The 23,802-nt window shown below is 47.9% G+C and overlaps 1 protein-coding gene across 1 annotated transcript; it reads left to right on the top strand.

Annotated features, from left to right (window-relative positions):
- Nucleotides 1-19,922: 19,922 nt before the first annotated feature.
- LOC129708648 (protein FAM187B-like) lies at nucleotides 19,923-21,496 on the top strand. Its single transcript, XM_055654537.1, has one exon. The coding sequence runs from the start codon at nucleotides 20,123-20,125 to the stop codon at nucleotides 21,374-21,376; it is 1,254 nt and encodes a 417-aa protein (XP_055510512.1). The 5' UTR covers nucleotides 19,923-20,122; the 3' UTR covers nucleotides 21,377-21,496.
- The last annotated feature ends 2,306 nt before the right edge of the window (nucleotides 21,497-23,802 follow it).

Below are 23,802 nucleotides of genomic sequence, written 5' to 3'. Positions count from 1 at the left end.
CTCTCTCCCCTCCTTTCTCCCCCCTCTCCTCTCTCCCCCCTCCTCTCACCCCCCCACTATCCTCTCTCCCCCCACTCTCCTCTCTCTCCCCATCTCTCTCTCACCCCTACTCACCCTCTCTCTCACCTCCTCCCCTCTCTCTCTCCCCCCCTCTCCTCCCCCCATCTCCTCTCCCCCCTCTCCTCCCCCCCCTCCTCCCCTCCTCCCCCCTCTCTCCTCTCCCCCCTCTCTCCTCTCCCACCCCTCCTCCTCTCCCCCCTCCTCTCCTCTCCCCCCCTCTCTCTCCCCCCTCCCCCCCTCTCCTCTCCCCCCCCTCTCTCCTCTCCCCCCTCCTCTCTCTCATCTTCTCCTCCTCCCCCCCCCCTCTCTCCTCCCCCCCCTCTCTCCTCTCTCCCCCCCCCCTCTCTCCTCTCCCCCCCCCTCTCATGAAAATATGGTTAGTTTGAAGTAAAAAAGCACTGCCTGCAAATGGTTGTTTGGGGGGGGGGGGGGGGTTGGGTTGAAGTAAAAAGGCACTCTCTCTCTCTCTCCCTCCTCCTCTCTCTCTCCCCACCTCTCTCTCTCCCTATCCCTCTCTTTCTCTCTCCCCCCCCACCTCTCCCCCCCCCCCCACCCCTCTCCCCCCCTCTCCTCTCCCCCCCTCTCCTCTCTCCCCCCTCCTCTCTCCCCCCCCTCTCTCTCCTCCCCCCTCTCTCCTCCCCCCTCTCTTCTCTCCCCTCTCCTCTTCTCCCCCCTCCTCTCTTCTCCCCCCTCTCTCCTCTCCCCACCCCCCTCCTCTCCTCTCCCCCATCTCTCTCCTCTCCCCCCTCTCTCTCTCCTCTTCTCCCTCCCTCTCTCCTCCTCCCGCCTCTCTCCTCTCCCCCCTCTCCTACCCTCCTCTCCTCTCTTCCCCCCTCTCCTCGCTCCCCTTCTCCCTCTCTTCCTCTCTCCCCCCCTCTCCTCTCTCCTCCCCCCTGCTCTTTCTCTCTCTTCTCCTCTCTCTTCCCCCCCTCCTTGGGGGAGCTCTGCCTCCGAGTAAGGCAGCAACCACGAGCAGCCCCTCTCTCTGTGTCTCTGTCTCTCTCTGTGTCTCTGCCCCTTCTCTCTCTGCCCTCACTCTCCACCCCCGCCACACCACCCTCTCTAGATGTGACTGCGTTGGGGGCTACGCGTCAGTAGATAGGGTGGTTATGGGGTAAAAGGAGCAAATTAATAATATTAATATAATATCAAGGGGGTAATTAGCGTGAGTGTGGGGGGGGGGGATAGTTAGTGTGTGTGACGCTGCATGCCGTCTACGCCCCCCCCACCCCCCCCCCCCCCCACAACCGCACGTTGGGGGAACAGACCCAACGGGTCTGCACTTGGTCTAGTTTTAACTATATTTACCCATTGTTATTTCCAATTAATATACATTTACCTATTTACCTATTATTGTTCTACTAAATATATTCAATTTTACTTTGAAAAGTTTGTTTCCGTGCAATATTTCTTTAATCTATGATTATTGATTTGGTCGTTGCGAATGATGTATCTTCAACGAATCTTAAGGTTCATTATTTCCTTCATGCAACTCTCCCAAATTCATCCCGGGGTCAGCAGAGAGCTGTGGTGAGACTGGCTGCCGACAAGACCAAGCCCTTGAAGAGCCAGACGGCGAGGTGGTGCAAAGTGGAGCCCAATGGTTTGGGGCAGCTCTGCCTCCGAGTAAGGCAGCAACCACGAGCGGCACTCCAGGGTTCACAATTAACCGCAGCAGCAGCACTCCAGGGTTCCAACAACATGAGCAGCACCCAGCACTCCAGCAGGCCAAGGAGAAACAACAGCCTCGCCAGCAGCAGCCCACGGTGCACAATAACAACACCAGCAGCACCCAAAGGTGCAAAGTACATCAGCAGCACCCAGCACTCCAATAAAGAAACAACAGCCTCACCAGCAGCAGCCCATGGTGCACAATAACAACACCAGCAGCACCCAAGGGTGCAAAGGACATCAGCAGCACCCAGCACTCCAATAAAGAAACAGCAGCCTCATCAGCAGCAGCCCACGGTGCACAATAACAGCACAATAACTAACTGCAAAGTACACCAGCAGCACCCAGCACTCCAGCAGGCCATGGAGAAACAGCAGCCTCGCCAGCAGCAGCCCACGGTGCACAAGAACTAACTGCAAAGTACACCAGCAGCACCCAGCAGGCCAAGGAGAAACAGCAGCCTCGCCAGCAGCAGCCCACGGTGCACAATAGCTAACTGCAAAGTACACCAGCAGCACCCAGCACTCCAGCACTGCTATAGATATCTATATTACTAAAAGTCTGATCTTGACTGCTTTTGGCCTACTGTGCTGTGATTTCCAAGAGAACGCCGCCACCTAGGGCCAACATTTTTGGCCACCTCGATCAGAGCCCACGTCTGCCTTCCTGGACCAGAGTATTTTTCCAATCGATGAAAAATCAGATAGAAATTAATGTTTTTAAAAGATTCACCATTCTCTCTGCTGCCCCTGCTGGAGGGAGGGGGAGGGTCTATAAAACCAGGAAGTGGTGTGGCTCAATCAGTCTTTGCAATATGGAGGTCACTCTGAGCTCTGAATGACACTGAACAAATGTCTACACAGCTGTGAGTACCCTTAATGTGTTTTGAAAATGAAAATATGGTTAGTTTGAAGTAAAAAAGCACTGCCTGCAAATGGTTGTTTGGAGGGTTTGAGTTGAAGTAAAAAGGCACTCTCTCTCTCCCCTCCTCTCTCTCCTCACCTCTCTCTCTCCCTATCCCTCTCTCTTTCTCTCCCTCCCCCTGTCTCTCTCCCTTTCTCTCTCTCTCCCCTCCTCTCTCTCCCCCCCCTCTCTCCTCTCTCCCCCCCCCCCTCTCTCTCCCCCCCTCCTCTCTCACCCCCCCTCTCCCCCCCACCCCACTCTCCTCTCTTCCCCCCTCTCCTCTCTCCCCCCCTCTCCTCTCCCCCCCCTCTCTCTCCCTCTCTCATCTCCCCCCTCTCATCTCCCCCTCTCTCTCCCCCCCCCTCCTCTCCTCTCCCCCTCTCTCCTCTCCCCCCCTCTCCTCCCCCCCCCTCCTCTCCCCCCCTCTCCTCTCCCACACCCTCTCTCTCTCCCCCCTCTCTCCACCCTTCCCTCTCCCCCCCTCCCGCCCCGCCCCTCCCCCACCCTCACTCTCCACCCTCCCCCCCCCCCCCCCCTCCCCCCCTCCTCCCCCCCCCCCCCCCCCCCTCTCTCCTCTCCCTCCCTCTCATGAAAATATGGTTAGTTTGAAGTAAAAAAGCACTGCCTGCAAATGGTTGTTTGGGGGTTTGGGTTGAAGTACAAAACCTCTCTCTCTCTCTCTCTCTCTCTCTCTCTCTCTCTCCCTCCCCCCTCCTCTCTCTCCCCCTCCTCTCTCTCCCCTCCTCTCTCTCCCCACCTCTCTCTCTCCCTCCCCCCTCCCTCTCCCTCTCTCTCTCTCCCCCCCCCCCCCCCACCTCTCCCCCCCTCTCTCCCCCCCTCTCACTCTCTCTATCGAGGTCTGGTTCTTGGCTCTTTCTCTGACTCCTCCCTCCCACTCCCGCTCTCTCCTCTCCCCCCCTCTCTCTCTCTCCTCTCTCTCTCTCTCTCTCTCTCTCTATCTCCATCTCCATCTCCCCCTCTCTCTTCCTCTCTCTCCCCCTCTCTCCTCTCTCTCTCACCCACCCTCCCTATCTCTCCCCTCTCACTCTGCCGCCCCCTCTCTCTCTCTCTCGCTTTCTCTTTCTCCCTCTCTCCCCCCCCCCCCTCTCCTCTCTCCCCCCCCTCTCCCTCTCCTCTCTCCCCCCTCCTTGGGGGAGCTCTGCCTCCGAGTAAGGCAGCAACCACGAGCAGCCCCTCTCTCTGTGTCTCTGTCTCTCTCTGTGTCTCTGCCCCTTCTCTCTCTGCCCTCACTCTCCACCCCCGCCACACCACCCTCTCTAGATGTGACTGCAAGTTGGGGGCTATGCGTCAGTAGATAGGGTGGTTATGGGGTAAAAGGAGCAAATTAATAATATTAATATAATATCAAGGGGGTAATTAGCATGAGTGTGGGGGGGGGATAGTTAGTGTGTGTGACGCTGCATGCCGTCTCCGCCCCCCCCCCCCCCCCCCCCCACAACCGCACGTTGGGGGAACAGACCCAACGGGTCTGCACTTGGTCTAGTTTTAACTATATTTACCCATTGTTATTTCCAATTAATATACATTTACCTATTTACCTATTATTGTTCTACTAAATATATTCAATTTTACTTTGAAAAGTTCGTTTCCTTGCAATATTCCTTTAATCTATGATTATTGATTTGGTCGTTGCGAATAATGTATTTTCAACGAATCTTAAGGTTCATTATTTCCTTCATGCAACTCTCCCGAATTCATCCCATGGTCAGCAGAGAGCTGTGGTGAGACTGGCTGTCGACAAGACCAAGCCCTTGAAGAGCCAGACGACGAGGTGGTGCAAAGTGGAGCCCAATGGTTTGGGGCAGCTCTGCCTCCGAGTAAGGCAGCAACCACGAGCAGCACTCCAGGGTTCACAATCAACCGCACCAGCAGCACTCCAGGGTTCCAACAACATGAGCAGCACCCAGCACTACAGCATTCCAGCAGGCCAAGGAGAAACAGCAGCCGCGCCAGCAGCAGCCCACGGTGCACAATAACTAACTGCAAAGTACACCAGCAGCACCCAGCACTCCAGCACTGCTATAGATATCTATATTACTAAGTCTTATCTTGACTGCTTTTGGCCTACTGTGCTGTGATTTCCAAGAGAACGCCGCCACCTAGGGCCGTCATTTTTGGCCACCTCGATCAGAGCCCACGTCTGCCTTCCTGCACCAGAGTATTTTTCCAATCGATGAAAAATCAGAGAGAAATTAATGGTCTAGTTTTAACTATATTTACCCATTGTTATTTCCAATTAATATATATTTACCTATTTACATTATTGTTCTACTAAATATATTCAATTTTACTTTGAAAAGTTTGTTTCCTTGCAATATTTCTTTAATCTATGATTATTAATTTGGTCGTTGCAAATAATGTATCTTCAACGAATCTTAAGGTTCATTTTTTCCTTCATGCAACTCTCCCGAATTCATATTCATGTACTGTAGAATCAGTTCATTTTTCTCGGGTTGGTAATGAGCATTGAGAGATAGTAAATATAATTCCACCATCACCCTTATTTGTCTATATCTCTTGTTTCCTTTTCCCCTGACTAGTCTGAAGATGGGTTTCGACTCAAAACAGCACCCATTCCTTCTCTCCAGAGATGCTGTCTATCCTGCTGAGTTACTCAAGCTTTTTGTGTCTACCCTTACATCAAATGTGCTCATTCTTCTTGCCTAGATAGTGACTCTTTTATTTCTGAAGCACCGAGGCTTTTAATTTGTTCGATGGATGGGGAGTGCATAATTGTGGACTGAAATTTTACCCATTCCCTCTCTCCAAAGACGCTGACTGTCCCGCTGAGTTAGCCTGGCATTTTGTGACTATCTTTGGTGTAAACCAGCATTTGCAATTCCTTCCTTATACATATGGAGGTTTTAGGCTGGGTTTGGCCATGTTCGAATCATTTGGTGGATTCTGGGTGCAGGAGGTTTCGAACTGTCCGGGCTGCATTCCAATGGATCCACAAGTGGACCATGATTAGGCTGAATGACACAAGAGGGAAACCAGCGAAAGCAAATGCCTAACAAATCATAGGGAGGCCAGTGGTGGCCAAACTGAACTAGGGTGTGGATTATCGAGGAGTATATTTATTCGTTTTTTTCAGGGTGGCACAGTGGCACAGCAGAGAGATGCTGCCTCACAGCACCAGAGACTCAGGATCAATCCTGACTACAGGTGCTGTCTGCACGGAGTTTGTACGTTCTCCCTGTGATCACGTGGGATTTCTCCAGGCACTCCGGTTTCCTCCCACATTCCAAAGATGTATAGGTTTGTAGCGTTAATTGGCTTCTGTAAATTGCCCCTAATCTATACGATAGAAATAGTATATGGGGAACGCTAGTTACTTGCTACACCTTCACATCTTCATTCATGTAAAAGCACAAATAAATATACAATAATCCATAACGCTATCAATTAATTGTAATACATTTATAGTTGGGTGGCATGGTAGTGCAGCAGTTGTGTTGCTGCCTTTTTGCACCAGAGACCTGGGTTTGATAAATTGTCCCCAGTGTGTAGGATAGTGCTAGTGTATGGGATCGCTGGTCAGCGAGGACTTGGTGGGCCGCAGGACCTGCGTCCGCACTGTGTCTCTAAACTAAACTAAATTAAATCCAGTCAATACTGAATGAACTCCAGAAAAACATTGGGTTGAATCTCACACTTATTATATTTGCTTGCTACACAGAAGATGGTTATTCGGTCAAATGAGTCTACACAGTCAAGACACATCAATGTGCCATTCTTCCTCATTTCATGAAACCCATTCTCTCTCACATGTTCATCCATGCTACGTTGATTCTCCTGCCACCCACAAGCACCGGGGGCAATGTACAGGAAGTAGCCAATTGACTTACCAGCATATTTCCACTGTAGCTTTTCACTGTACCTGTGACAATAAACAAAACTGAACTAAACCTTGAGGATGTGGGAACAAACAGGAGCACATGGGAAAACCAATGCGGTCATAGAATGTGTAGGAAGGAACTGCAGATGCTGGTTTATATTGAAGGTAGACTCTAAATGCTAGAGTAACTCAGCGGGTCAGGCAGCATCTCTAGAGAAAAAAGAATAGGAGACCTTGTGGGTCATAACCCTTCATTGAGACTGAAACTAGAGATGGAGGGGCGGTGGGGAATAAACTAGAGGTGAGAAAAGTCCAAAACAAATCAGGGCTGGAAACAAATGACCTCAAGAGCCCATAATAGGAGGGGGAGAGAGAGGGGGGGGGGGGGGAGGGAAGGGGAGAGAGATAGAGAGGATGAGAGCGATGGAGGAGGGGGGAGAGACAGGGAGGGGGAGAGAGAGTGGGGGGGGGGGGGGAGGAGAGAGGTGGGAGAGAGGGAGAGAGAGGGGGAAGAGGGAGGTGGATGGGGGGATAGAGAGAGAGAGGGAGAGAGAGAGGGGGGTGGAGAGAGAGAGGGGATGTGGAGAGAGAGAGGGAGGGAGAGAGAGAGAGGGAGGGAGAGAGAGGGAGTGAGGGAGATGAGAGCCACGTGTGTGAGAGCCGCCAATCTGTGTCACCAGTTACTAGAGGATCAAGATGCGCCACTCAGCAAAAAAACACGTAGTATGACGTGTGTGATGGTCGACGCAATTTTACTGGACTGCCCCCACACGTCCACGTCATGGCGTCCACATCTACAGCTCGGTGTAAATTGCTCTAACCGCCAATGTTGACAACTCAACCTGCCTTTCTTCAGGTTCCCCAACTACAAAGAAAGGTGAGGAAATATTATTGTTTTATGTCGACATTATTTTGTCCTGAAAATGTTATTTTTTGTTCCCCTATCAACACTCATTGGGAAACTAGGATTGTTGGTATATTAGAAAGTTACTAGATTTTGTCTTTAATAGATCTAAACTTACCACTTTGTTCTTCTGTCATTTTTGTTTTTGTTTCTGTACTGCAGGAGTCTCCAAAATATGGTCTGTAGGGAGAGGGAGAGAGAGAGAGAGAGAGAAGGGGCAGAGAGAGATGGGGAGAGAGACACATCAGGCCCATCACGAGAGTTTAACCTCAGATTTAACCTTCTCTCTCTCTCTCTCTCCTCTCTCCCTGTCTCTCTCTATCTCGGTCTCTGCCCCATTTGCCTTCCTCTCTCTTCCTCCCCTCTCTCTCTGTCTGTCTCCTCTATAATCTTTGTACCTCACTGCCTATCCGCTTACTCGCAAGCCGATTTCAGTTCAATGGATCAAATAAGCGCGACGTTTTTAAACAGTTATGCAATAATCTTTTCAAAAAGAATTATTCAAATATAAATAAATATTGAAAACATCGTCTACAGCGTTTACCTTTTGGAAAAAGTATAAATCGAAATAATGAATGTAATCAAAAATAAAAAGATTTTCAAAACAAACTTGTCAAATGAAAAATAAATAAACGGCAGAAATCCAGCGTTTAAATCGAACGTTTAGATTGTAAAAATCAGAATCGCAACTTTGCTTCAGGGGGACTCTGTCGAGAAACGAAGTCCGAATGACCGTTGGAGAAGAATGTTCTGGAAAAGGGCCACATGTGAGGGGGGGATTATGTGGTGCTGAGACCCCCTTGTCACATGTGTAGGGGATGTGTCCCTAGTCACATGTGTAGGGGATGTGTCCCTAGTCACATGTGTAGGGGATGTGTCCCTAGTCACATGTGTAGGGGATGTGGCCCTAGTCACATGTCATGTGTCCATAGTCACATGTGTAGGGGATGTGTCCCTAGTCACATGTGTAGGGGATGTGTCCCTAGTCACATGTGTAGGGGATGTGTCCCTAGTCACATGTGTAGGGGATGTGTCCCTAGTCACATGTGTAGGGGATGTGTCCCTAGTCACATGTGTAGGGGATTATGTGGTGCAGTGTCCCTAGTCACATGTGTAGGGGATGTGTCCCTAGTCACATGTGTAGGGGATGTGTCCCTAGTCACATGTGTAGGGGATGTGGTGCAGTGTCCCTAGTCACATGTGTAGGGGATGTGTCCCTAGTCACATGTGTAGGGGATGTGTCCCTAGTCACATGTGTAGGGGATGTGTCCCTAGTCACATGTGTAGGGGATGTGTCCCTAGTCACATGTGTAGGGGATGTGTCCCTAGTCACATGTGTAGGGGATGTGGCCCTAGTCACATGTGTAGGGGGGAGTAGAGGTCGGAATGGGAGGGGGAGATGGGGTTAGTTATTGCGACCGTTTAGATTGTAAAAATCAGAATCAGAACTTCGCTAGGGGTGCTCTGTCGAGAAACGAAGTCCGAAAGACCGTTGGAGAAGAATATTCTGGAGCGAGCTGGAAATAACGGGCATCAACAGCTGATGGGAGGTGCGATTGTGCGCAAGAACCGTGCGGTTTAATGGACGTTGACAGGTGCGTGTGGGGGGCAAACGTTGACAGTTGTGGTTCGTAAATGTGCGAGAGAGAGAGAGGGTGAGAGAGAGAGAGAGGTGATAGAGATGGAGGGAGAGAGGGGGTGGGAGAGAGAGAGGGAGGGGGGGAAGAGGGAAGAGGAGAGAGGAGGGGGGGGAGAGGGAGAGGGAGGGGAGAGGGAGGGAGAGGGAGGGAGGGGAGAGAGGTTGGAGAGAGAGAGGGGTGGGGAGGGGGAATGAGGGTAGGGGAGGGGGGAAGGGGAGGGGGAGGGGGAGGCGAAAAAGGTAGGTAAGGGAGGGGGGAAGGGGGGAGGGAGCGAAAGGTAGGGAGGGAGGAGGGGGGAGAGAGAGGGGAGGGAGGAAGAGGGGGGTCCTGTCCATTCAACACGCGGTTGCGGGGGGGGGGAGGCTGCGGCGTCACACACACACTAACCACCCCCCTTGGTATTATATTAATATTATTCATTGGCTCCTTTTACCCCATCCCCAACCTATCTTGAGGGGCAAAGCGAGTAGGGCAGGGAAAGAGTAAGCGGGGGAGAGGGGGAGGGAGATGAGGGAAGAGAGGGGGGGGGGGGAGATGAGGGGTGAAGGGAGATGAGGGGAGAAAGGGGGGTTGGAGAGAGGGGGGGAGATTGGAAGGAGAGGGGGAAGAGGGGGTGGAAGGGCAGGAAGAGGATGGGGCAGTTCTCTCCTTCCCAGTTCTCTCACTGGTCCCACTGTCTCTGCCTACATTCTTTCTTTGTCCTCCCCCCTCCCCTGACATCAGTCTAAAGAAGGGTATCGACCTGAAACATCACCAATTCCTTCTCTCCATAGATGCTGCCTCACCCGCTGAGTTTCTCTAGCATTTTGTGTCTACTGGCCACTCCTATTTCTCCCCTCCTGCGGCGGCCACCAGCAGCGCCCGCAGTTTCAAGCGCACTGGCAGCCTGGTCCGTTGGCTGCTGCCCGGCTATAGGGGCCGGGGCGACAAGCAGCAGGGGCTGGCAACGGGAGCAGCAACGTCGGAAGGGGGAGAATTAGCAGAGGGGACAGAGGCTGCAGCACCCCACGGTGCACAAGTAACCACACCAGCAGCATTCCAGCACTCCAGGGAGAAACAGCAGCCTCGCCAGCAACACCCCAGGGTGCACAAGTAACTACACCAGCAGCACCCAAGGGTGCACAAGTACAGCAGCAGCACCCAAGGGTGCACAAATAACCACTCCAGCACTGCTCCTACAGATATTTTAACTATATTTACCTATTGCTGTTTCCAATTAATATATATTTAAGATTGACCCATTGTTGTTCCAATAACTATATTCCGTTTTACTTTGAAAAGTTTGTTTCCTTACAATATTTTGTTCATCTATGATTATTCGTCGTTGCGATTAATGTTATGTTAACTATATTTACCCATTGTTATTTCCAATTAATATATATTTACCTATTTACCTATTATTGTTCTACTAAACATATTCAATTTTACTTTGAAAAGTTTGTTTCCTTGCAATATTTCTTTAATCTATGATTATTGATTTGGTCATTGCGAATAATGTATCTTCAACGAATATTAAGGTTCATTATTTCCTACATGCAACTCTCCTGAATTTATATTTGTGTTCTGTAGAATCCGACAATCTCCCGAGGGGCAGCTGCGACTGTGCTCACCGTCATCTTAGCTTTTAACTATTTATACTGTTTCATCCGGCTTTTAACTATTTATACTATTTCATTAGGGAATGGATTGTTTTTACTGTTATTATCTGTGAAATGTTTTAAGTTTCATGTGCGATGCTCCGGTATTCCCTGGGAAACGTCTTCTCATTTTGCACTGTACAACTGTTGCTTTGCAAGATGACAATAAAGATTGATTGTTTGATTGATTGATTGATAGAATCAGTTCATTTTTCTCAGGATGGTAATGAGCATTGAGAGGTAGTAAATATAATTCCACCATCACGCTTATTTGTCTATATCTCTTGTTTCCCTTTCCCCTGACTAGTCTGAAGATGGGTCTCGACCCAAAACAGCACCCATTCCTTCTCTCCAGATATACTGCCTATCCTGCTGAGTTACTCAAGCTTTTTGTGTCTACCCTTACATCAAATGTGCTCATTCTTCGTGCCTAGATAGTGACTCTTTTATTTCTGAAGCACCAAGGCTTTTAATTTGATCGATGGATGGGGAGTGCATAATTGTGGACTGCAATTTCCATAAGTAAATCTACCGGTGAATGCAAAAGAAAAAGGTGCAACCATAATTTACACCTGAAATGCAGTAGGTCTCATGCACTTAAGTTATGTTTGAAAATCTCTCTGAACACACGTAATGTATGGATGTTCAGGATAGAGACAAAATGCTCGAGTAACTCAGCGGGTCAGGCATCATCTCTGGAGAAAAGGAATAGGTGACGTTTCCGGTCAAGGGTCTGTCTGAAGAAGGGTCTTGACCCAAAACGTCACCCATTCCCTCTCTCCAGAGATGCTGTCTGTCCCGCCGAGTTAGCCTAGCATTTTGTGACTATCTTTGGTGTAAACCAGCATTTGCAATTCCTTGCTTATACATATTGAGGTTTTGGGCTGGGTTTGGCCATGTTCGAATCATTTGGCGGATTCTGGGTGCAGGAGGTTTGGAACTGTCCGGGCTGCATTCCAATGGATCCACGAGTGGACCATGATTAGGTTGAATGATACAAGAGGGCAACCTGCGACAGCAAATGCCTAACAAATCATAGGGAGGCCAGTGGTGGCCAAACTGAACTAGGGTGTGGATTACCGAGGAGTATTATTATTTGTTTTTTTCAGGGCGGCACAGTGGCGCAGCAGTAGAGATGCTGCCTCACAGCACCAGAGACTCAGGATCAATCCTGACTACAGGTGCTGTCTGCACGGAGTTTGTGCGTTCTCCCTGTGACACTCCGGTTCTCCGGGCACTCCGGTTTCCTCCCACATTCCAAAGATTTACAGGTTTGTAGGGTTAATTGGCTTCTGTAAATTGCCCCTAATCTGTAAGATAGAAATAGTGTATGGGGAACGCTAGTTACTTGCTACACCTTCACAGCCTCATTCATGTAAAAGTACAAATAAATATACAATAATCCATAACGCTATCAATTAATTGTAATAAATTTATAGTTGGGTGGCATGGTGGTGCAGCCGTTGTGTTGCTGCCTTATTGCACCTGAGACCTGGGTTTGATAAATTGTCCCCAGTGTGTAGGATAGTGCTAGTGTATGGGATCGCTGGTCGGCGAGGACTTGGTGGGCCGCAGGACCTGCGTCCACACTGTGTCTCTAAACTAAACTAAACTAAATTAAATCCAGTCAATACTGAATAAACTCCAGAAAAACATTGGGTTGAATCTCATACTTATTATATTTGCTTACTACACAGAAGATGGTTATTCGGTCAAATGAGTCTACACATTCAAGACGCATCAATGTGCCATTCTTCCTCATTTCATGAAACCCATTCTCTCTCACATGTTCATCCATGCTACGTTGATTCTCCTGCCACCCACAAGCACCGGGGGCAATGTACAGGAAGTAGCCAATTGACTTACCAGCATATTTCCACTGTAGCTTTTCACTGTACCTGTGACAATAAACAAAACTGAACTAAACGTTGGGGATGTGGGAACAAACTGGAGCACATGGGAAAACCAATGCGGTCATAGAATGTGCAGGAAGGAACTGCAGATGCTGGTTTATACCGAAGATAAGACACTAAATGCTAGAGTAACTCAGCGGGTCAGGCAGCATCTCTAGAGAAAAAAGAATAGGTGACCTTGCGGGTCATAACCCTTCATTGAGACTGAAACTAGAGATGGAGGGGCGGTGGGGAATAAACTAGAGGTGAGAAAAGTCCAAAACAAATCAGGGCTGGAAACAAATGACCTCAAGAGCCCATAATGGTCCATTGTTGAGGGCGATGTAACAACAAGAGGGATACAAGGATGTCAACGGCGGAACTGGTAGGATGACTAACGTGGGGAAGTGGCGAGAGAGGGGAGAGGATGGAATGCAGGAATACCTGAAGTTACAGAAATCAACGTTCATACCGCTGGGTTTGTAAGCTGCCCAAGCGAAATATGTGTTGTTCCAGGAATTTGTGTATATCTTCAGCAGTCATGTGCAAACTCCACATGGACATATCCCCAACAACCCTCACCAACTTCTACAATGCGCCGTAGAAAGCATTCAATCGGGATGCATCACAGCATGGTTATGGGAACAGCTCCATCCAAGATGGCAAGAAATTGCAAAGAGTTGTGGATGTAGCGAAGAGCATCCACAAAACAACCTCCCTTCCATTGACTCCATCTACACCTCACGCTGCCTCGGCATGGCCACTAACATAATTACTGACCAGCCTCACCCCAGACACTCCATCTTCTCCCTTCTTCCATCAGACAAAAGGTACAGAAGTGTGAAAATTCACACCTCCAGGTTCAGGGACTCTTTCCTCCCACCTGTTATCAGGCAACTGAACCATCCTATCACCAAGGAGAGAGTGGTCCTGTACATTGTGTAAAATTGTGATTTGTTAGCTGCGCAAAACAATGGAAATGACTGTTTATTTATTATTGTATCTACGTTGGGCGTTTGCACTTTGGTGTAAGCAGGGGTGGGGCTATCATTGTGTTACATACGCTGAATTGTACATCACTTTCACTGGTTAGCTGATATGCTGAAAACTGCAACCCTGTATATCTCACGCACAGAATAATGTGAATTATGTAAATCTTACTATGAATGTAAGAAATAAAGTGTTAACCATGTTAATAGTTTTCTGCGAGGGCAATTTCTATTATGAATTATTTAAAATTGAGTAGGTTGGTGCAATATTGGTGCCATATGCTACTAATGTGTCGTTATCAGATATTCAGTGTTAAAAAGAGAAATAAATCACAATAAAAGCGAAAAGATGTTCCTTCCACAGTGTGCGGGGAGTCTGGCCCGGATCAGCACGGCCGAGACACCAAAGTGAAGTTGCGGGGAGATTTACAATGGTTTTTTATTTAATGTTGTCCCTTGTCTAGTCTGAAATAAAGTTCATCATTGGATATAAAAATTGGAAGAAATGTAAATGTTATATTATTATATCCATCTATATCACATTCATGTATGTGTGTTCTTTCCAGCACAATCTAATCAGTTGTATGCTCGCTGAATAAAACCATCCTTAAGTTATACATCATTTGTAAATCTTGCTTAAACAAATTTAATTTTATGAAATACTTAATTTAGATAACCCCACCATTACAGACAGATCTCATTCCACTCTCTGGCTATTGGGAAGACCAGACCCATTTTATTGTTGAGAAACAACTCCATAGACACAAAAACATTAAGTAACATTCCAGGGTGGGAGCAACTGAAATCTTCATATTGCTATTATTTTCCCAAATACTGCAGTTGTGAACAGTGTGATTAGATGAATGAATTACAGAGTGCAAGTGTAATACAAAATCAACTCAAACACAGCATATGAGCCATTAAAAAAAAGTGATTTAAAAAACATTAAAAAAGAAAATTACCAGAGTCAAAATGTATAAACATTTTATTCTTTAACAAGAATTAACAGAATTATGAACTAACAGAATTATGAATCTAACCCTATATCACACACACAAACTGTTCCCCCGCAACGTTGATTACACAGCGAGTGGGTCGGGTCGGTTCCGGTTACTACAAAATCAACTCAAACACAGCTTATGAGCCATTAAAAAGAAATGATTTAAAAAACATTAAAAAAGAAAATTGCCAGAGTCAACTTTTATTTCTTAACAAGAATTAACAGAATTATGAACTAACAGAATTATGAATCTAACCACAAATTGTTCCCCCTGCGAGTCGGGTTGGATCGGGTAGGTTCCGGTTACTGAAATTAACAAAAAAAATGCCCACGTTCCGCTCCGTTGCGTACTACACGTCAGCCCATTGCATTTCGCAGGAGTGGTCTATCTTGCTCCGCTATAGGATCTTTGGTTATGAGTGATTCTAGCAAAAGCAACATCATAGCTAATAATGACAACCTGGATTTTGTTTTAATTGGCAACATTAGCAACAGTTCAAAATTAAATGTTCCTTCTCTTATATTCACAGATGAGTATGCTACTGAGGCTCCAGGAGGCAGCCAATTACACCCAAAGTTGTGAAGGAGACAATGTTTTGGAATCATCTTTACAATCAACACATTGAAAGAAAAGAAAGCAAGGAATATGGGAGCCATCTTGTTTTTAAATGTGTCATAACTACTTTATGAATATTGTAGTCCTGAGGCAGATGTATATTCTGTGATAGACGTAGTTAGATAGGGGGCTAAATTAATTCATGGGTAAAATTGTAGGTTTAAGGCCCAAAATCATATGTAAGTTAACTGTGATCATTTATTGTAAATCATATCACCTAGCCATCTGGAAGGAATAATACCATCTGACTGTATGGACTTTTAATGCTGTGTTTGTACCTTATAATTCAATCTTCAAAAGTGCATGGCAATCATTTAGCAGAAAGAAACAACTAATTTTAGTGAGCTTTATAAGGTTAACTCCGAAAGTACAACTCAAACAATTACAGGGAACTGTCGCTGTCCACTACTGCTAACATCTCAGATGTCACACCGGTGCTTATTGGAGAAACTCTCCACCAAACTTTGCAGTTGATAGTGCTCAAAACCTCATTCATTCGCACAGTTTGTGTGCACAAAAGCACAGCTAAAAAATGTGAATCGTAGTGAAACCACTAAAACAGGAATTTATTATTTCCCAAGTGATAAAATGGTGCACACAGGAAATGAAATGTCTTTGTATCCTGAATTTTAAACTGATATGTCTTTTTTTAAATTTTGGTTTCATTCGCCGTTGATGTGTATTATAGGAACCCTTTAAGTACCTGTTTCCCTATGCACATATGAGAAGGCTTTTTAAACAAAGGCAGTTGAGGGAGGGGTGAGTGTACATTATGGAAACAAAATTGTTAACCTCAGGAACAAATTATTTTTCCTCCTTCAACATCGCATCTTAAGTTAATTAGTTTCATTAGATCCCCTGCACTAAACCTATTAACAAGGGGCCAAACTGACTTTTCCCAGAGATAACCTAAAACCTACTTGTACCTAGTTACTTGAAGATGTACAGCAAACAAATGTTTAATCCCTTCTAAGTATTATCTGTTTTGGGGCATATTACTTGTGTCCCAATGGCTAGTCCATATGCATATGTCATCCTAAAGCGTACCTATAATGGTAAGAGCAGTTTTTTTTTAATTTTCAAGAACACCCGCAGCATGAGTTATTACTTGGAGCTTTTGCAATAAAATTGTGTGGGAAGAGATTCACCTTCTGCTGTACGAGGTCAATGTTTGAAGCAGTGCCATGTCCATTAGATTCTACTTAACAAATTTTATTGAAGTCAATGGAGCCAAATTTCAATATTACATTAGAACGTAGAGTGCTGGAGTAACTCAGTGGGTCAGGCAACATCTATGGAGAACGAGGGTAGGCGACGTGCAAACTGAAGAGTTCGGACTGCGTCTGAAGAAGGATCTCTACCTGAAACATCGCCTATCCATGTCCTCCAGAGATCCTGCCTGACCCGTGTAGTTACTCCAGCACTTTGCCTTCGACAAGATTCCAGCATCTGCAGTTCTCCGTGTCTTCACTATTACATTGTACGTTTAAGGCAAACAGTAGAAAGTGAATTTCTGGCCTGTACACTTTCCTTATGGTGTAAACAGCAGCATTGTAAGGATTTTAATGTGTTTCTGAACTAGCTTTTACACAGTATTCTGTGATTTGTCTGGTTATTGATTAAATCAAATCAACTTACCAATTTCATCCTCATCATTCATTCATCAGTTCAGTTTTCCTCCTGTCTCTGAATAGAACTATTTGTAAAGCTGGGACTTTGGCCACGAATTTAATATAACATACACCACTTGGCTCCGATGAGAGTTCTGCAACACCCTCTCTCGCTGCGCTCCCGCTGTGATTCCTTCCGCTCCCCGCTCTGCGACTACATTTTAATTCGGACTCACTCACCTTCTTCACAGCCACCAATGGACCATTGTGGGCTCCACCCTTCCTTGATCATCGTTGCTGGCTTTGATTTGTCCTTTTGCATACCTGTCATTCATTTGTTTCTTTTTATATCTCTCATTTCCCTCGCCCCCGAATCTCAGTCTGAAGAAGGGCCACGACCCGAAACGTCACCTATTCCTTTTCTACAGAGATGCTGCCAGACCCACTGAGTTATTCCAGCTTTTACACCAGCAGCCCTGAGTACCCGCAAAGCAACGTTCTGGCCGAGCGCGCCGTTCACAGTGCAAAGAACTTACTGGAACAATGTAGTTTGTCTAACTCTGATTTCTTTCTAGCCCTCCTCAACCTTCGCAACATATCCCATGACCTTGCCATGGGTTCCCCTGCTCAGCGGCTCATGTCTCGCACTACCAGACCTCCGATCCCGGTGGTCCACGCTCACTCGTCCCCTCTGTCCTCAAGCCCGCTGCTGTTCAGGAGCGCATCGCCTTTAAGCGCGATGTTCAGAAGTGCTCCCATGACAAGTCCTGCCGCATCCTGCCGCGCCTTTTCCCCGGTCAAGTTGTTCGCATGCAGACCCCCACCGGTCACTCCCGGCTCGCTACCGTAATCGCCACTGCTGGGTCGCCACGGTCCTATCTCGTCGACCATGCAGGAACCATCTACCGCCGGTCCCGCCAACATCTGCGGCTTGTCAATGAGCCGCGGCCACCACCAGCAGATCCTTTTGCTCCCCCGCTGAAATTTCAGCCTCCAGGCGATGCTCGTTCCATCGCTCCTCGCATGCCACGGTCTCTACCCTCACAGCTCTATCCATCCGCTCCTCCTCCGGTTCACCCTCCCTCACCTGCCCACGCGCAGTCCTCTGCGGGTCCCACATCCCCTCGTGCCCTTCTGCCTTAGTCTTCTCCATCCCCGCCCGGCTCACCTGTTCCAGTGCAGCCGTCTGCACCTGCCGCCGTACTGCCTCCACTTGTTCCTGCAGGGAGGGGAGATGGTGAGATGCGAACCCGGTCGGGACGTGTTGTCAAGCCGCCTGTCCGCTATGGCGATTTTGCTTAACCATTTCTACTCATTTGATTGTCAGCGCATAAGACGTGGTCGCCCTGTCACTACTTTGTTTGTCTTTCGTTTCCAAGGGGAAGAATGTAGATGACATACGCATGTGACCCTTAATATAGTTACCTCATCACTACTAACCACTCCCCATATCACAAGTATAATTACAACCTCCCCACCCACACATCGCTCTCTAGTTTCCGTGACAGACCACGTACAGCCAGTGCTCTCTGTAATGCCACAGTATGAATGTAATAAAGAAGTAAAGTCACAGTGTGTCGATAACATTTCTTTACAGTATTGCACCGAGGTGTTCCCTGCAACCTGTTTCTCTCACGGTTCGTAGACTCGCTAGCCGCCTGCCACTTTTGCGGGCTGGAAGAGTCTGTGTACCACGGGGATATGTCTGTGCCCGGGTGCGGTTAGAAAGGGAATACGCCCTGTCCACGGGCAACCTGAGGGAGTTCCGGGACCGCTGGGCTCCGCAGGGTGTTGAATGTATTCTTAATAAGGATTGTATCATAGTTGTATAGTAGGTTATTATGGATATATGTTAGTGTTGATTTATGGTGGTGGGTTCTGGCTTGTTTTATTGTAGTGTAATTATTATTTTTTTAATAATTGAATAAATTTTTGATTAAAAAAAAAGCTGTTTACCAAGCACGGAAACTGCACACAATATTCCAGGTGTGGTCTCACTAGGGCTCTACAAGTGCAGAAGGACCTCTTTGCTCCTATATTCGATTCCTCTTGTTATAAAGGCCAACATGCCATTCACTTTCTTCACTGCCTGCTGTACCTGCATGCTTACTTTCATAGACCGATGTTCAAGGACCTCCAGATCCCGTTGTACTTCCCCTTTTCCCAACTTGACGCCATTTAGATAGTAATCTGCCTTCCTGTTTTTACAACCAAAGTGGATAACCTCACATTTATCCACATTAAACTTCATCTGCCATGCATCTGCCCACTCCCCTAACCTGTCCAAGTCACCCTGCATTCTCATAGCATCCTCCTCACAGTTCACACTGCCACCCAGCTTTGTATCATCTGCAAATTTGCTAATGTTACTTTGAATCCCTTCATCCAATTCATTGATGTATATTGTAAATAGCTGCGGTCCCAGCACCGAGCCTTGCGGCATCCCACAAGTCACTGCCTGCCATTCTGAAAGGGACCCCTTAATCCTTACTCTTTGTTTCCTGTCTGCCAACCACTTCTCTATCCATGTCAGCATTCTTCCCCCAATACCATGTGCTCTAATTTTGCCCACTAATCTCCTATGTGGGACCTTATCAAATGCTTTCTGAAAGTCCAGGTACACTACATCCACTTGCTCTCCCTTGTCCATTTTCCTCGTTACATCTTCAAAACATTCCAGAAGATTAGTCAAGCATGATTTCCCCTTTGTAAATCCATGCTGACTCTGAGTGATCCTGTTACTGCTATCCAAATGTGCGGCTATCTCATCTTTTATAATTGACCAGCATCTTCCCCACCACCGATGTCAGGCTAACTGGTCTATAATTCCCTGTTTTCTCTCTCCCACCTTTCTGAAAAAGTGGGATAACATTAGCTACCCTCCAATCCACAGGGACTGATCCTGAGTCTATTGAACATTGGAAAATTATCACCTATGCATCCGCGATTTCTAGCGCCACTTCCTTAAGTACCCTGGGATGCAGACCATCAGACCCTGGGGATTTATCAGCCTTCAGTCCCATCAGTCTATCCAACACCATTTCCTGCCTAATGTGGATTTCCTTCAGTTCCTCTGTCACCCCAGATCCTCTGGCCACTACTATATCAGGAAGATTATTTGTTTCCTCCTTAGTGAAGACAGATCCAAAGCACCTGTTCAACTCATCTGCTATTTCCTTGATCCCCATAATAAATTCATCTTTTTCATGCTAATTCACCCATTGATGAGGTCACGGGGAGTCACAAGGGGCCCATTGATGAGGTCAGGGGAGGCATCGATGTGGTGATAGTTACGTCCCTGCTCCAGCCCACAGTCAACTGGACGAACCATCAGTGAAGCATGATGCACCAAATACTGCTTTTGACTCTGGGCACTCTGGCTCTAATGGGCGGCTTGCCCAAATTCATGAAACAGGAGGATGACTTGGCTTACTGCTCGGGCACAGCCCCCTGCTCCCTGGCCTTCCTGTCAAACAACCCACTCAGCCTGCGTTGCCCAGCTGCCACTGAAGCACTTGAAGACACCGTCTACTGGCAGTACCAGGACCTCAGCCAGCCTCAAACCAAACCCCGCACCTTCATCGGACCCAGGCACTTGAGGGTGTACCGTGGGCCAATGGGCAAACTGGGAAGACGAGCCAAGCTACGGAGAGGATCCTTGATCATGAACAAGGTGGAGACCTCAGACACGGGCCTGTACCTGTGCAAGTCGGCTGACTCCACCCTAGCCGCCTACCAGGTAGATGTGCAGGACTCGTCTCTGCTTTACGTGTCCCACCAAGGGCTGGGGGAAAACATTTTGTCAAACCAGAGCCTGAGGGTCAACTTGGGCTCTTCCCAGTACATGGTCCGGCTCTACACCCGCTGGGGACCATGGCAGGACTGTGACCGATGCAAGGTGATGGGGGAGCAGAAGATGATGGGCTTCTGCTATGCCAAGCTAAGCGAGATGGACAAGGACGAGGAAGAGGACGAGGAACTGGAGGTAAATGGAGCCACCTTGCCCTGCGGCCTAATGGAGCTGCACATTGGGCAGTCCTTGCCCCAGCGCGGCGCCGAGCTCCACTACCAGATGTGCCGCGAATCGTGCGAGAAGGAGGAAATACCAACGGAGATCGTAGCCAATCTGTTGCCGGAGATTGGCGATTGGTGGTGGTCGGGTCGGGAGACTGCGTTCAACTGGATGGAGCCTCGCATGCTACTGCAGACGGTGTACCTCGACATCCATGACAATGCCCGGATGACATGCCCGGGGGCATCAGTGTATACGCCCGTTCTATGGCAGCGCGACTCCACATTCATCACCCGAGGTGGCAACTGTAACGGGTCCCACCAGCTGGACGACACCACGGGCGGCGGCATCTACCAAATCGAAAGCGTGAAGCCCTCCGACCGCGGCATTTACCGCTGCTGGGTGCATGGGCATAAGGTCGCCTCCTTCCACCTCGAGACGCCCGAGCTGCCAGTAGTGCACCACCGCGTCACCCGGCGACTGCTCGATGGCATGAGAATCTTGGTCGGCACGATCGCCATGGTCTTCGTGATCAGCGCCGTGGCTGAGACACTGTACACCTGCTTGTTTGAGATCTACTAGTTCAACTGCCTCCTCCAGAACATAAAGACCACAAGACACAGGGGCAGAATTAGGCCCACCTCCGCCACTCTATCATGGCTGATTCATTTTTCCCTCTCAATTCTTGACAACTTCTGAAATCTTCTGACTTCTCCCCGTAATCTTTTTTATCATTAATAATTACTTATCCATCTCCCAAGGACTTGGCCTCTCATGCCCCAGGCCATGGATGACGCAGCTGGGCTGCAGCAGCAGGGGCAAATGTGCAACTGGGCTGCGTTGGCTCCAGTGGAGCTGCAGTGTCAAGCGCTGAATAACATTGGTGCATGTGGGCTGCTTTCGGGTAATCAGTATGCTGCATGGTAGAGTGCGAACTGCATTGTTGCTGTGTCAGTGACCATGCTGCATTGGAGCACATTGGGAAGCAATGCCACCACCTTCAACGGTCACTGCCCACTGAGCTGATCTAGGGTCAGAGCTGCACTGGACACAGCCCTGAGCGGCATGCATGTCAGCTTGCTGCAGTAAAGGGACATAGGCAGAAGGGAGAATAATCACATGGCTGTGCGTGGCCTCACCACTTTGGGGCTTCCGCAGTCAGCGGCACTTCCGCAATCAGCGTGACCTCAGCACTTACCAGAAATTACGCAATCAACGCGACCTGTCCACTAGGCGGAAGTCACAAAATGAGCGGGACTTTTGAACCAAATACAGTCGGACTTAATAAAGCATTTATTTCTTCCAAATACAGTTGGACTTAGTAAAGCATTGCAGTTTCGAGCACAGGCAGGGCAGCAGGCCACACAACTCACGGCATTGTGATTAAGGCTAACAAATCATGTATTGCAAACTCATGGCAGACTCACAGTTCAGTTGATTCACAGCTTAGAATGAGAGTCGTGGCCTCTCCCTCGCGATCTTGCAGAGTGACCGAGACACGTCCAGGCATCCTTTAGTCCTCCCTCCCCCCCTCCCCCCGGAAGGGGCGTTACCTTCATTGCTGTGATTGACAGGTGAGAGGATCTCAAGGTTTTTTAAACACTCGTAACTTTTTTTTTCATCGATGGGAAACATCCTGGTGGCCTGCTCAGCGGAGGAGGACTTTGTGAGTAAGATGGGCAAAAATCATAGCGATATATGGTTGCGTTTTTTCTGAAATCAATATACAGCACAGACAGGAAGTGGTCAAGTTGAGACTTTTAATTATATAGATTATGTGAACTGTTAAATAAAAATGATAAATAACAAATGTAGAGCTAGGATTAGGATTAGGGTCAATCAGTCTGTCGGTCAATCAGTCGGTCATTCGTATATTCGGTCGGTCAGTCAGTCGGTCGGTCAGTCATTCAGTCGGATGGTCAGTCGATCAGTCTGTCGGTCGGGCTGTAGGTAGGCCGATGGACGCTGTGGAGGATCGGTCGGGCCGCCAGACCGCTGGTGGTTGCTGAGAGTAGTGGTCAGTTCGGTCAGGTTGCCGGTGGGTGCTGAGTGTGGGCGGTAGGCCAGTGTTGCAGCAAGTGAGCGGGCGGACTGACGGAGCCGGAACTATGTGGGTGCAGAAAGTGGCCCGGGCGGCGTGCAGGGCAGTGCTGCTCCCCACAATCATCACCACTATGATCCAGAAGGACATGCTGGGCGAAGTGGACGCGCTGCTGGGCCACACGTATGGAGCCCACAGCTGGTCCCAAAGCAGCTCCAGCTCCAGCCGTGGGGAGCTCTGGAAGGGGGGCAAGTTAGGGATTAGGCATTTTCCTGTCAGTGGAAGATGCCTTAGCCTTCCCCCAGCCTGGCACTGCCCCAGTCCCACTATGGCTGTGACGTCCACTCTGCACGCTGGCAGTTAGTGTGGTTCAGTAAACAGGGGAACCTACAGGAACTGCCCTCACTCCTTATTTCGGCTGGTTCAGGAGCCGGACCATTGCGGCAGTCTCATTCAAAATACACACACAATTATTTTCATTATATTATTTTTATATATTATAATTATACATTGTACATATATATATATATATGTGTATGTGTATATATATGTGTGTGTGTGTATATGTGTGTGTGTATATATATATATATATATATATGTGTGTATATATGTGTGTGTGTGTGTGTGTGTGTGTGTGATAGATATATATATATATATATATATATATATATATATATATATATATATAGTATAATAATATATATATATAGTATAATAATATATGGTTTAAATAGACTGCAGCCAGAATTAGGCTCCCCATGGAGACTAGACACTAGATGGCACGCATTGGACACTAGATGGCACTTACTTTTTTATCTTATTTTCTAATTAGTTTAATTAGTTAATGTGCAACTTTTAGCACTGACGAGTTATGACTTTCTTCTCAGTTATATTTTATCTAAATCTGTACAAAATTTAATGTAGTTCCGAGACATGGGTCATGAAAGTTAAATTCTAGACACATTTT

Source organism: Leucoraja erinacea, chromosome 24 (assembly GCF_028641065.1).
Source record: "Leucoraja erinacea ecotype New England chromosome 24, Leri_hhj_1, whole genome shotgun sequence".
NCBI classification, from domain to species: Eukaryota; Metazoa; Chordata; class Chondrichthyes; order Rajiformes; family Rajidae; genus Leucoraja; species Leucoraja erinaceus.
The sequence above is the reverse complement of the archived record's forward strand: the minus strand, read 5'-3'. Positions and strand labels throughout refer to the sequence as shown.

Coding starts and splice junctions, on each gene's coding strand:
- LOC129708648 (XM_055654537.1), top strand. CDS start 20,123: ATGATGCACCAAATACTGCTTTTGACTCTGGGCACTCTGGCTCTAATG.